The sequence below is a fragment of the Xenopus tropicalis genome, chromosome 6, assembly GCF_000004195.4.
Source record: "Xenopus tropicalis strain Nigerian chromosome 6, UCB_Xtro_10.0, whole genome shotgun sequence".
Classification (NCBI taxonomy): domain Eukaryota; kingdom Metazoa; phylum Chordata; class Amphibia; order Anura; family Pipidae; genus Xenopus; species Xenopus tropicalis.
In genome coordinates, this window is record NC_030682.2 from 115,857,753 (window position 1) to 115,871,761 (window position 14,009).

At 38.0% G+C, this 14,009-nt stretch overlaps 1 protein-coding gene across 1 annotated transcript; it reads right to left on the reverse strand.

Moving 5' to 3' along the window:
• Positions 1–5,011: 5,011 nt before the first annotated feature.
• Positions 5,012–13,801, reverse strand: penk (proenkephalin). Its single transcript, NM_001015744.2, has 3 exons — positions 13,512–13,801; positions 13,147–13,287; positions 5,012–5,970 (listed from the first exon to the last, which is right to left on the reverse strand). Exons 1-3 carry the CDS (start codon positions 13,515–13,517, stop codon positions 5,320–5,322), a joined length of 798 nt encoding a protein of 265 aa, NP_001015744.2. The 5' UTR covers positions 13,518–13,801; the 3' UTR covers positions 5,012–5,319.
• Positions 13,802–14,009: the final 208 nt, after the last annotated feature.

Consider the following 14,009-nt stretch of genomic DNA (forward strand, 5'->3'; position numbering starts at 1 on the left):
GATTACAAATTACTGTTGCAGCATGAATGTTCAAAATCTTGCTGACTGGATTAATATATGGAAGATCACGTTCAAACAGTTGTGAAGTAGAGTAACCCATAGCAACCAATCAGCAACCAACCTTTGTCAGTCTAAAGACTAATATACTAATATTAGGAAGTGTCTAATGGGTTTCTGTGTGCCACCTTACTCTGCTATTAAAGTCAAGTGTCTTCTTTTTTTTTTGCTGTCATTTTTATATTACGCCCCCCATTTGCATGTTTTATTAAATGTCTCTTTTGTTTATCAAATCAACATTATTGCAGCTTCATTGATACCAACTTAAACTGATTTTATAGCTTACCTTATGATGATCTTAATATGCAAACACTCATATGTCCTAGATGATTGCATTAGTATTCATTCTGTTTCCCCTGATAAAATGCAGCTGTTATGTGTAAATTTAGACATTATTGGCTATTTCTAATGGCTACTTCTGAACCGCTATAAACAAGACCCTGTGACACAGTGAAATTCCCAAACATTACAGCTGTTTTCTGGGAATGGTAAATAATAATTGTTTTCATCTGTATGCAGAACAAAGGGATAGCAATATCAGTCAAGTCAATGATGTATTGGCTAGTGGAAATGAATAGTATTGTATTTGCATTACAAATACATTATATGTTGGTGTATGATGCATTACATTGCTCAGTGCAAGCAGGATGCAGCATTTTTGCAGAGAAAGGGGGGAATAATCCAGCAAGTCTAGTTAGTCTTTATTTTCACATCTTGACAGAAAGTTGCACACCTTAGTGGCTAGATTAATGTATTGTATTCTAGCAATTATATATGTATCATTCACTTATATATCCATAATAACACATACTGACTGCTTGGATGACCATTAAGTTCTTGATATGACTGTTTGGTATCTCAGTTTACATTTAGGGTGGTGCCATCAGCCCCTACTGTGTGCTGCCTTGGGCAATAGTGGCTGTTGGTCTTGTACAGTATATATGGCTGTACAGAAATCAAACGAAGAGGGGCAGGAGGTCCATGGGGGTAAAAGCTGAAAAGTGTGGAAAACACCTGCAGTGGCCTTTAAGTGCTTTACAAGAGCTTCTAAATCAAATGGTAGTCATGTGGAATACAGGTCCCACAGCAGACTTTTCTGAAGGCACTACTTTATGAATTTTAGACTTATAGTAAGCACTAGCAAAAGTGAGTACCTGAAGGCAGCTACTGAGAATACTATGGGGCCGATTCACTAAAGGTCGTTAACGCTTAACGCATAGTTTTATGCGTTAAACAGTGTTCAATTAAGTACCGATTCATTAAAGTCATTTTGCATGCGTTACTACTCATATCACACGCGCAAAAATCCTGATTATCGCAAAGCGTTATTTCCATCGCATTGAGGTAATTATCGAATTGAAATAATACTAACGCATAATTCAGAGACATATTTGAAGCGTTAAAAGCATAAAATGTGGCGATAATTACTGTGAAACTTAATGCGTCCCAGGAGTAGGCATTACTGAACAACATTGCAGCTGGTGATTGTCTGTGGTGACAAGATGGACTTTGCAGTGGGATTTTTTCAAGTATATGTTGGCCCTAGAGTGATGCATCCTCCAGTTTTCAGGGAAATGGTAATTTTCAGAAAGTAACAGTTACGTGCTTAATTGTGTGCGCTAATATCACGTGCTTCGAAATAACGCATAAATTTATTGCATGGTTTAAAACAACGCTTAAAAATATGTAATCGCCAGATAAATAACGACAATAACATCGCTTCTTAATTCAGACAAGTGTCCTTTTAGTGAATCGAACGTTAATTCTCAAAATATAAGAAGTGATAATATTTTTAACGCATGCTATAAATATCACTCGTTTTTTCAGCCATCCTTACTTTTCTTTAAGAATAACAAGTAAGTTAGGTGATCATCAGTTGCAGATTCTGCCAACTTGCAACAATTATCATCCCTCTTTCACAGTTCTCTAGCTAAGTTTGACAGTCAGTCAGTGCACTGTATTATATATGTGAGTACTTCCAAAGTCTGTTATCTGCAATAACCCCCCCAATCCTTCAAAATTAAGAGGTCCCCATTACAACCCATTTATTGTACAGAGTACTTACTATACTTTTGCCCAAACTTTGAATTTATAATTTTTCAGTTTGCTGTGTAGTTTCGAGTTTACTGGCTACTGACATAAATGATGCTTAAGGTAGGAATGTGCCAAGTCACACCCAGGAGCCAGCCTTGCCATTGTATGTGTATATATTATGGTTCATGCTTCAAGTGCAGCGAGTAAATTATTTTCAAGGTCTGTCTAGTGTCATTTCCAATGTTTGTTGGTGATATTTCTGATGTTCAGCATGTGACTGACTTGTGTGCCCTATTCTTTCGATACAACATTTCAGTGGTACAGGTATAGGACCCATTATCCAGAATGCTCGGGACCAAGGGTATTCCGGATAAGGGGTCTTTCCATAATTTGGATCTCAATACCTTAAGTCTACTAAAAAATCAATAAAACATTAATTAAACCCAGTAGGATTGTTTTGCATCCAATAAGGATTAATTATATCTTAGTTGGAATCAATTACAAGGTACTGTTTTATTTCTACATAGAAAAAGGAAATCAGTTTTAAAATTCTGAATTATTTGATTAAAATGGAGTCTATGGGAGACGGGCATTCCGTAATTCGGAGCTTTCTGGATAACGGGTTTCCGGATAAGGGGTCCGATACCTGTAATTGACACAGGGCACTGAGGGAACCCTGGAGCTACTGCTTGGTTTGGAGGTGGCAGTAGCCTGTTTCAATAGGTACGGCAATGCCTGATTTCAAATATAAGGCAGGAAGGACTGAGCTGTGGCGAGTGCAAATAACCGGAAGTTCAAGGAGCGCATTTGAACACAAGTACCTTTAATAAAAGTGATTTTACACACTGATTGCAGGAAAATTGCAGTGACCACAACGTTGCTTGTGGATGTAAATTTATTGGTGTGATTTTTAAAGGTGTCCATTAAAGTGATAATATGAAAATTTAAATTATGGTTGTGATATTTGGCTTTAATAGTCATTCATGATGATTATATACCTGCCTTCTGCTAAGAAAAGGGAGCATAAATGAAGGACAAACTGGTGTAATAAAAATAAACAAGGCTTACTGATGGACTACTGTGTTTCCCATGTTCAACCCCTGTGTCTGATTCCTTGTATCTCATAGCATTTTTTTCAAGACTTATTTTTACAATATAATTAAGAAACGTCAGGAGAGCAGTTTATCTGATTTACATATATTTGATATTTTACATATATTTGATACACTAATTAGATCTATGAAGATCAAAACACATTGTCTAAAGGCGGTGATCACCAACCAGTGGCTCAGGGGCAACATGTTGCTCCCCAACCCCTTGGATGTTGCTCTCAGTGCCCCCAAACCAGGGAGTTATTTTTGAATTCCTGACTTAGTGGCAAGTTTTGGTTGAATAAAAACAAGATTTACTACCAAATAAAGCCCCCTGAGGCTGCCTAATAGCCAATCTTAGCCCTTACTTGGGACCCACATGAACTTTTATGATGCTTGTGTTGCTCTCCAAGTCTTTCTACATTTGACTGTGGCTCACTATTAAGAAAGGTTGGGGATCCCTGCCTTAAGGTTTGGTTTTATGCCTCTGAAATTATAAGGCTGTATCTGTGCTATTAAGTCAGCCATTGGCCATCAGTCAGGAATGCATAGTTGACCACAGTGAGCTAAAGTAGTAAAGTAATTTTTATATCTTTGCCCTCAATTGCTTATAAGGTTAGGGATTTCTGTTGTTTTGCTTTTAATGTAGTGTTATGGATGAACACTGTATAGCCAAAAGTGTCCAGGCACTTTGTCCAGCCTCTCATTCTCAAACCAAGAATAATAATGTTAAGTTGGCCCTTTCTCCTATGTGAGGCTCTCCTCTTCTCAGAAGACTTTCCACTTCATTTCTAGAACATGGTAGGAGGGAGTTGCTTCTATTGGGCCACAAGAGTGTTAATGAGGATGGACACTGATGATGGGAATCAGACGTGCATCACAGACAGCATTCCAATTTATCTCATGGGTGTTTGGATGTGTTTCATCAGGGGCATTACAGGTCAGTCCAGTTCTTCCATTTCCATCTCAGCAAACCCATTTCGTATGCACCTTGCTTTGTGCATGGGATATTTTTGTGCTGTAACAGGTTTGTTGCTGCAAAATATGAAGCATAAAATTGTCAAGAATATCACTGTATGCCATAGCCTCAAGGCTTGCATCTAAGGAAACTTAGCCATGGGAAAAAGCCCCAGACTATTATTCATTCTTCACCACACTTCACCTTCAAAATTATGCATGGCAGGTAGTGTTCTGCTTGTATCTACCAAAACCAGACTTTTCCCTAACACTGCCAGATAATGATGGTGGACCTTCTTTCCAAAGCCAGTCCAGCCAATGCTAATAATTACATATGGTGATGTTTGTTGTTTCCCCTCTGCTTACCCATAAAAACCCTGGAGATTCAGCAGTAAGTGTCCCAGCTAAGGGACGTGTCATTTTACACAGTGTCCAGTTTTGGTCAAAAATGTGTCAAAATAACTTTGGCCATATAGTGAATCATGAAGCATGCGCATACCATCTGTTTTTAGAAGGCTTTTCGGCTCCTTTTAGTCCTTCTCACCCTCACCTATTAATTGAGATGTCAATAAAATGCACTTGGTAAAAATACTGTGTATGTAAAATAAAATAAGGGGAAAATAAGTTTATCAAATACAGTTTTCATGTTGTTTTGTTAAGATTTGCATTGTTACGTTGTACTCACATATACACTCCTGATTAACTATAACACCCCATAAATCTTCCCAACAGTCAGAAAAGTGTTATGTGATACAATATGAACTGCTTGGGCTAGACCTGAACCAAACATTCCACAAACTAAACTGTGTTTGTAACTGTAGGTTAAAATGATGGCAATATGATATTTTTAATGTAAAAAATGACAAAACATGAACTGTGCAGATAAAATGAGTCATTTATTTATATACAATAAGCATTGGTAGATGTGCTCTGTTTAAAAGAAAGAATACAGTAACAAAAATAGTTTCAGCATAATTACTACAGTAGAAACTCAAGTGAGGCAAATAAAGGTTTTTTTTTCTTTTGGTTGACGTATAAAGAACACAAAGCCTGGTAAAACAGATTACAAGCTGCATTGTGAACTAGAACAGTAAAAAACTGTACAGTGCAGGCAACACATTACAATAATATATGGTCAATGAGGCAGTCTTTTCAGTAAGGTACGGGGAAGAGAAAGGTTTTAAAATCGCATAAATCCCCCATATCTTTTCTCCATGTCTGGGTTTTCTTTGGAATAACTTTCTCCATCCTCCTCTGAAGGAAGAAAGGAATCAGTAAAGCGCCTCATGAACCCGCCATATCGCTTTTGGTAGTCCTGCCACCATTCTGGTCTACCTACTCTTCTCATAAAGCCTCCATATCTTTTCTGAATTCCCCTAGTTTCGTCTTCCAGATCTGTGCTTCTTCTGTAACCTCTCATGAAGCCTCCATATCTTTTGTTCATTTCACCTGGTGTTTCACTGTTGTTGTCATGGTAAATTGCAGATTCAGGATCCCCGCTGGTAGCTAAGAGCTCCCTAAGAAGATCAGATGCATCACGATCGCTATCATATTCTTTCTTCATAAATCCACCATACTTCTTCGCCAGAATCTCACCACCTGCATCATCTTCTTCAGGTTCAGCATGGTACAACTCATCCATTTTCTTCATGAAGCCACCGTATCTTTTCATAAATCCTCCATACTTTTTGGCAGCATAGTGACTATCATTATTGTCTTGATATTTTTCTCCATCTTGAACACTGTCCACTTTGGTCAGTTGTAAAAGCTCTTTGCAGGTTCCCCATGCTTTGGCTGATGGCAATTTCCCTTCACATTCTAACGTGCAAGCCTGAAACATAGCACAGAAAGGCATTAAAAGTGTGACATGCTACTCCTTAAAAAACTCCCCAATGCAATTGGTATGTTATGGTAAATATTTTCAACATTAAATGTTACTGGACTCTTTGGGAGATTGCCTTCCCATAATTCAGGGCTTTTGTAGTTAGAAGACGCATCCCATACTTGTATAATGCATACTGTACATATTTAGCAATAAATTAGGCAATCTCTCTTCTAAAAGAAAGAAATAACTAATGGAACATTAAAATAAAGATCACATTTTGCACTATTAAATAAATCTGTTAATATTTACATATTCAATTGTAATAATAAATGTAATAATCGGTAACCTGGTTTCTAGATACAAACACATAACTGATAATTACACAAAAACATAAACAAGTAATCTAGTTTCTTATGTTATTCAATGTTATCCTTATCTGATATTTATATTATGCAAAAAGCATATATAGGAAAGAATGCCTAGGATTTTCTCAACCAGGTATTTTCCCCCAGGGTGCAAAGTCTTATAGATATGTGGGTCAGAGAAGAGAGAATGATGGTATAGCATCTATCTGAGTCACAACATTAAGACCCTGTGCATCAATGATCAAAGCTAAGTAGTTTCCCAGAAGTGTATAATTCATTGGAAAGCAAGAACTATATTTGATTGCCACTGAGCTACAGCAAGTGCCACCACATACATAAAGGTAATCAATATGACCGTCTTCAATTTTTACCTGGAGATGCCTAGGGTTATCCTGTAAGCTTGAATATCCTTTTATAAAATGATTTGCTATTAAGAAAACCTCACCAACAGTGCATATCTGCCTTTAAAGAGACATTATCACCCTCTGACCTTTTTTACATGAGCTCATTTAGTTGGAATTATGTAGGAAAGGCACACTAATTGAACTTCCAGAAGATTCCACAGATTGAAAGGAAACCATGATATTCTGTCTCTGCTCACAGACCCCAGTTCCCCACACCCCTTAAGCCATAATACATAATACTATGTTCCATTTTGAAGTGATAGAATCTGGGACTTGGTGTCTCTTTGCTTTCCATAGTGGGTGGTGCATAGATTTTCAGGAAAGCAGATGGACTCCAAGTGCCAAAATCCAACACTTCACAATGGAGCAATGTAAAGGTTGTGTCTAAGTCAGTGATCCCCAACCAGTGGCTCTTGGGCAACATGTTGCCCACCAACCCCTTGGGTGTTGCTCCCAGTGCCCCCAAACCAGGTAGTTATTTATGAATTCCTCACTGGGAGGCAAGTTTTGGTTGAATAAAAACAAGATTTATTACCCAATAAAGCCCCCTGTAAGCTGATAGTGTGCATAGAGGCTGCCTAATAGCCAATCTTAGCCCTTATTTGGCACCTCCATGAACTTTTATGGTGCTTGTGTTGCTCTCCAAGTCGTTTCACATTTGACTGTGGCTCACGAGTAAGAAAGATTGGGGATCCCTGGTATAAGGGATGTTGGGAAACTGCTTGTATGAGCATCATGGCTTTCTTGAAAATCAAGTATGTTTGTTTAGAAAAAAAATACATTTGTATTTATTTATGGGAGTCCATATAGTGTCCATGCACCTTTTCTTCATCAACCTAACTTAATGAGATCATGCCAAAAAGGTTAGTATATTTTCTATTTAAAAGTGTATAGTCAATACATCTAATTAACTACTTCTTTACTCATTAATCTGCCAAAGACTTAAGTCAGTAATTCTGGCCATCGTTAGTGTAAAAGGTGTTGCCAACTGCACTGTGCCCTACTGTAACATCACAGAGTATAGATTCCTTCACTTTTACGCATGCCTACCTGGAGTCTATAGACAATGCAGTCTATGGAGGGTCTAGCTTAAAGGTCACTTAGAGTGAGATGTGAGGTGTGAGCGTAATTGCTGGTATAGATTTTCTCAGACTCTCTGCCTAAAGGCCAACCAGAATGAGATACAGTAATGGCTGAACACCATAACCCATAGCAACCACTAAGATGTTTTCTTTTAAGCAGATGCCCAGTGAATTCTACCTGTTGATTGGTTGCTATGGGTTACTACTCCTGGGCAAACTTAGTGCCTTTTATTTTATAATTATTGATGAGCAAATTTTTTTGCCAGGCATGGATTTACTGTGAAATGCCGCATTTTGCCATTGCGAATTTTTTAGCGAAACTGCAGCAAAAAATTTCCCACTACAGAATAATTTGCTTAGAGGAAAAAACTCACCGTTTCACTCATTTTTCACCAGTTTCATAAATTTTGCGGTGAGGCAAAATGGGACAGATTTGATCATCACTATACATAACCCCCATAGTGTCAAAACTAAAGCAGGTGACTAAAATGGCAATGTTTTAATTAGTGATGAGTGAATCTGTCCCATTTCACTTCAGCGAAAAAATTTGCAATACTACAGAAAAATTTGTGGAAAAATCCAAGACACGCAAGGGTCAAGCGAACTTTTTTGATGCACACCCTTCTTTTTTTGAGACGTGACTTTTTGTAAAGAAATGCACCTTTTTTTACAAGACCGTGCCATTTTATGCAGCCACGCCCTTTTTTATGCAACTGCGCCTTTTTTTACGCAACTGCGCCTTTTTTTACGCAACTGCGCCTTTTTTTACGCACCCATGCCCTTTGTTGACACAACTGCAAATTTTTCTACCGAAATTTCATTGAATTATCATGAAACAATTTGCCAATGGCAGAATGCAGAATTTCGCTGGGAATCCATCCATTCCTGGCGAAAAAAATTTGCTCATTACAAGTTTCAATACATAATTAATCTTGTTATAATGAACTGACCAACTGTTCATTATAAAGTGAGGCTTGAACCTGCAAAAAAAATGTCCAACAACCAATGTCTCAGAAGGTTTACTACTGGCCCACATTTTTGTGCAGAAACGTAGATAGAACACAGATATGCAACAGCCACATAATAATCATCCCCTTAATAACTGTGCATAACCTCCATGCTGCAGCCATACTTTTCTCTCAACTCTTCCGTGCTCTAACAATTTGCCATATCTCTGTATTCAGCCATATTTGTTTATACCATACATGGCTGCCAGAAAAGTGCTTTTTTTTTTTTCCTGCTTCTAAGCTAAATACTGTTTAGAACAGAGGTTGCTGCCCATATGTTATAGCGTGGAAAGAGAAATAAAGATTTTGGTTAAATGAAGCTTACCCATAATTCAATCCATACAATACCTGTACAAAATAGCTTAACATCAATCCATTCATTAATCCACTAAACTTTCAATTATAAAGAGAAAAATGTTGCACCCTGCTTGCACCCTAGCAGAGGGAAAACATTAATCCCTTTATAAAGTTATGTCACCTTCTCTAACCATTTGTTCTATCTTTCATCATAAATATAAAATATGTGGTGTAGGAATGCATGCTAAATAGGGAGTATAGAAATCTAAATCATAGAGCCATATGAATCATAAGTCCATATGAATGCATATACTATATAAGGTCTATTCTGTCTCATGTACAATGATGTAGCATGCAATAACATCCACAACACTGGACAGCATCCCTTATTCTAAAAGTGTCTTTGCTATGCAGTAGGTAAAGAGAAAGCTGTCCAATATTTTGGATGTGGTCTTATGGCCCATTGGGCACAAAGGCACCGTGGGACATGGCGCTGTGGAATAAGAAACTGGCTACAACAGTATGACCACTGGCTGTGATTTTGTTATTGCCAAAATTATGAAAATCTTTTCAAAATGTTGACTGTTTAAAAACCCTTACAGGAATACATTTTTGATATGGTGTGAGCAAATACTCATCCATTTGGGGGTCTAGCCATCCACTGGGAAAAATACCAAAAATTGCTGAAAAATAAGTCATTTTTTGACCATTTTCAGTTGTACTTATATGGTTTAAGGGTCATCCCAAAAGCTCCACATTATTTTCCATTGGCTGTATATCACCACCCCAAGGGAGCCAGGCCTTAACAGACTTTGGTGAAAAGACTGTGTCCAAAATAGTTAGAGTTTGCATCCTGATGTAATAAACAAGAGGTGTCCTGCACAAAAATATTACCAATGTTCAGCAATTTGTTCAAAATTAGCCAGAGACAGGTCGAGCCAGCTGGGCCCCCTAGGCAGCCTGGCCTACTTGGGAAGAGAATGGTGACAAGTGAAAGGTGCAAATGAGCCCAGAAAGAAGAGGTACCTAGAATTGCCACCTGGCTGGTATTTTACCAGCCTAGCTGGTAAAAACTATGCTTTCTCCCAAAGTTATTAAAAGGAGAGAAATGTAAAAATATACAAATGCTGGTATTTTTTTCCAGAAAAGGTGGCAACCCTAGAGATACCTGCCTAGCACCCCTCCACCATTGCCCCCTAGGTAGGTATCTCTTCTGCTTACCCCTAGTTCTGGCCCTAAAAGTAGCCATGCTAACATTTTTTACATATTGGAGGGAAAACAGAGCCAAAATGTATTTTCCCATAGGTTACTAATAAGTGTTGAAAAGATGCATTCAATTAATAATGGCCAATAATTTCTATAATACAGTTCAGGCTACTTTTGGTTTCCTTAATCCTAAGCAAGATATATATTTTTTCTTTCTGAATACTGAAAAATGAATTCAATAGTTCTAGAGAAGATGTTCCCAAAATATGGTGCTGCCATCCCAAGGCTAGTTAGGCTGAGATTTGGAACTATAGAGAAATATCTTCATATATCTGTAACTGTATAATTAGCTACGGGGAACCCTAACTAAACCTCAGGCGAAAGCTGGAACCAAAGCAACCCAAATACCACTGTAATGGACACTTAACACACATCAAAGCTATCTGAGTCTGCATAACCAATTTATAAGATAAAATCATATAATTATTAATGCAATACTTAAAAGTGTTTATAAGCTATATGCATTAGTATATATAGATATATCAGCTTAGCTATAAACATGTTTAATAGTGAATTAATTCAGTACCCCATATTTTTTAAGACACTATATCCACCTAAATATCACCAGCTCCTAACACATATTTTCAGCTAATAATATACAGCCTGTGAAGATGTGTATTCCAGTTTTGACTGGGAGTATTCCAAGTGTTTCTAAGCTCATCTCAAGACTTTTCAATATTTCTAAGATCATGGTCCGAATAATATAAAATGTTCAGATAACAATATTGTTTTTTGGGGTAAATGTAATGGAAAGCCATTGGAGCATTCTATAGTCACATAGGGCTAGATGAAAATGAAGTACAGTATCTGCACTACAGAACTACTATTTGCCAGATCAATGTGGCAATATTGCTGAGCGCACAGCAGACACAATCTGCACTGCAATTTACACCAGGGTACATTTTTGTCTTAATGAACTGCAGATAAATAACCTGCACAAAGATTTTACTGTGGGAAATCCCTCTCTCTCTCTATATATATACCACTAGTGTATAAAGACTTACCATAATTAATCCAAAGCAGTTAACAAGACAGAAGCTGTCTTTCTAGACACTAATTAGAGATGAGAGGACTCTTTGACACAAATATCAATCAGGATGCAATCACATTGATTTCAGTCCCATTAATTGGAATGTGCATTTTTCCAGGACTCACAGACAGTTCAATGGGTTTGCATCTTGATTTTGCTACTGTCTTTGTAATGTAAGTAAGATGAAAGAAGTCCCATAGCAATGAAGTGTCTTCATGCTCTTCCCGTTTCATATATCAAATAGTGAGATAAGTAGCTGCTACATGTAACTACCTAAAAATACCCCCACGGGGGTAATAACATGACTACATTTATAACTGAAACAAAGTATAATTAAATAAAATGTAATAATAAATAATATATAGTACTGTATGTGTATGACTATCAATTAATCAGAGTACATGAAGTTTTTAAATGTATTTTAAATGTGTTTTTACATGTAGCTTTTATGGTCTTTCCCGGGGGTTTTACAGCATTTCCTAGTGCTAAATAACATGTGTAATTAATTTTGCAGCACATTTATTTGATTGAATGAATATTATTTAAGAATAACTTGGATGATTTCTTAAATAAGATTAATATCCAAGGCTATTGTGATCTTAATTTTCAGTTAGTTTAGTATAGGTATTGCTATGTATAATTATATATGTAAGTGTATAGATAGGTCTGTACAAGTATGTGTATATATGCAGTGGGGTTCATTTGGAGGTGTTGAACTTAATGGACTTTTGTCCTTTTTCAGCCCAAATTAACGTACCTATTACCTATTATAAGTACAGTAAGTACAGTCTAGAGTGCAAGATAAATGTTATACTGTATAGTCAGAAAATAAGCAAATACCAAGTTGGCAGCACTTTCAAACCCAGAGATAATAGAACAACTGAGCTGCCTTTATTAGTCTTGGGTTCTTCACTTGCAATTACTGCATAAACCATTTCTTTGATATCACTGCTTTCACAATCTCTAAGGGTTGGGGATAACGTTATTGCTGACTTTAATGTCTTTTATTTCACCAGTTTATAAAACCTACAATCAGCAGAGACCTCACTCAGATGTTTTCAAAACAATAACCAAACCAATATTTCCTAGCCCTTGGGACTTACACAGGCTCTGAGCTATATTTTAAAATTCACCTGTGCACCAAACTAATAGGAAGACACTGTAATCCATGTAGTATAACAGGCATGACTATCACAACATAAGATACAACCACAGAGCATGACTTGCCTGGTTCACTCTATAATTTCATGTAGCCACAACACATAATACAAAAACAATCCAGATCTATTATAACTTTTCTTTGACTTTAGTTTATTATAACCTGTCTATTAAAAGTCAATATCACAGATGCGCATGTTTCTAACTCTCTGTTGCTAAGAATAATCCCAAGTAGAATTTTCTTTCAAACGCTAACTCCTATCCTGTGAATACTTCTGTTTAGAAAGTGTCAAAGCATTATGTTACTCCTGTGTTTTGTTATGTGTCTGCGTATCTTTATTTGTTCACTGTTTTAGTTAAGAACAAAGGTTCTGTACCAGACAGGAAAGGTTCGGCGCTTCTCTGGCATTGGCTCTGCTGGTTGCGCCAAGGGGATGAGCACAAAGCGCTGTCTGTGGTGCTGAAGGCGAGCGCCTCGCAACAAGCAGCGTTTTCCGCCAAGCGTTTCCCTGCGTTCCCATCCCTACACCCCAGCGATAATGCTTTCTATATTACAGAGCCCTATTGACTTACCAGGGAATTGATTTCAGTTTGCTGTCCCAGATGCAGCGCGCAAGAAGCACAGTCCTTAGTGCAGTCTGCCCGGATCGCCACCGAGAGAGAAGCGAACATCAGAAGGAAGAAGCAGCAGCGTCTGGCTCCCAAGCCCATGAACTGTGAACAAAACACAAGCAACCTCGTATTAAACACACCGGTGCGATTCAGCAATAAAGCGCTAACTTTGGGTGACTTTAAATATCCAGTAATATTTACTACCCAGTTACCCCCTAGTCCAATAGTTGCTATTTCTTTATACCGTCCCTGAGTAAGGGAAATATAGGCAGAATTACCCAGCATTAACCCATTCCCTTGTTCCTAAGTTCTAAGCAGGTACTTACTTCCATGGCTCCTTGTTGGCTCCGCAGAAGTCCCACAGTGTTTGATTCTCTTTAGAAGGACCTGAACATGAACAGAGCTTTGCAATGGGGCAAAGTAGTATCCCTCCCTGCCCAGGGAAACGCACAGGGAACTGGGAACCTGCAGGTCTTACTAGTGAGCCAAACTGAGAGCTACCCTTACTGTGCAGTTGGAGCAATGCCTGGAAGCCTATGGGAGGGAAAGGGAGGGTATCAGCAGCTCTGTCCTTAAATGGGTATTTGTGTGCCTGGGAGCTTCTTACTAACAGCCCTGAGCCGCTCTACTTTATAATTACTTAAAAAAAGAGAACCCCTCTCTCCCCCAATAGCCTTTGGGCTCCACCTGACGTCACGCCTACGACACCCCACTTGAGATTTCGCACTCACTGTCCCCTGTGCCATTATGACTGAGCCTAGTCATGAGCGCCATAAAGGCTGCTGGGGGAGGATTTGCTTCTCATTACGTGGGACCAAAGCATC

What these genes read in the sequence shown, in the direction of transcription:
- penk (NM_001015744.2), bottom strand. An exon ending in AAACTGAAATCAATTCCCTG is followed by an intron (nt 5,971 to 13,146) that starts GTAAGTCAATAG and finishes GCTATGTTTCAG; the next exon opens with GCTTGCACGTTAGAATGTGA.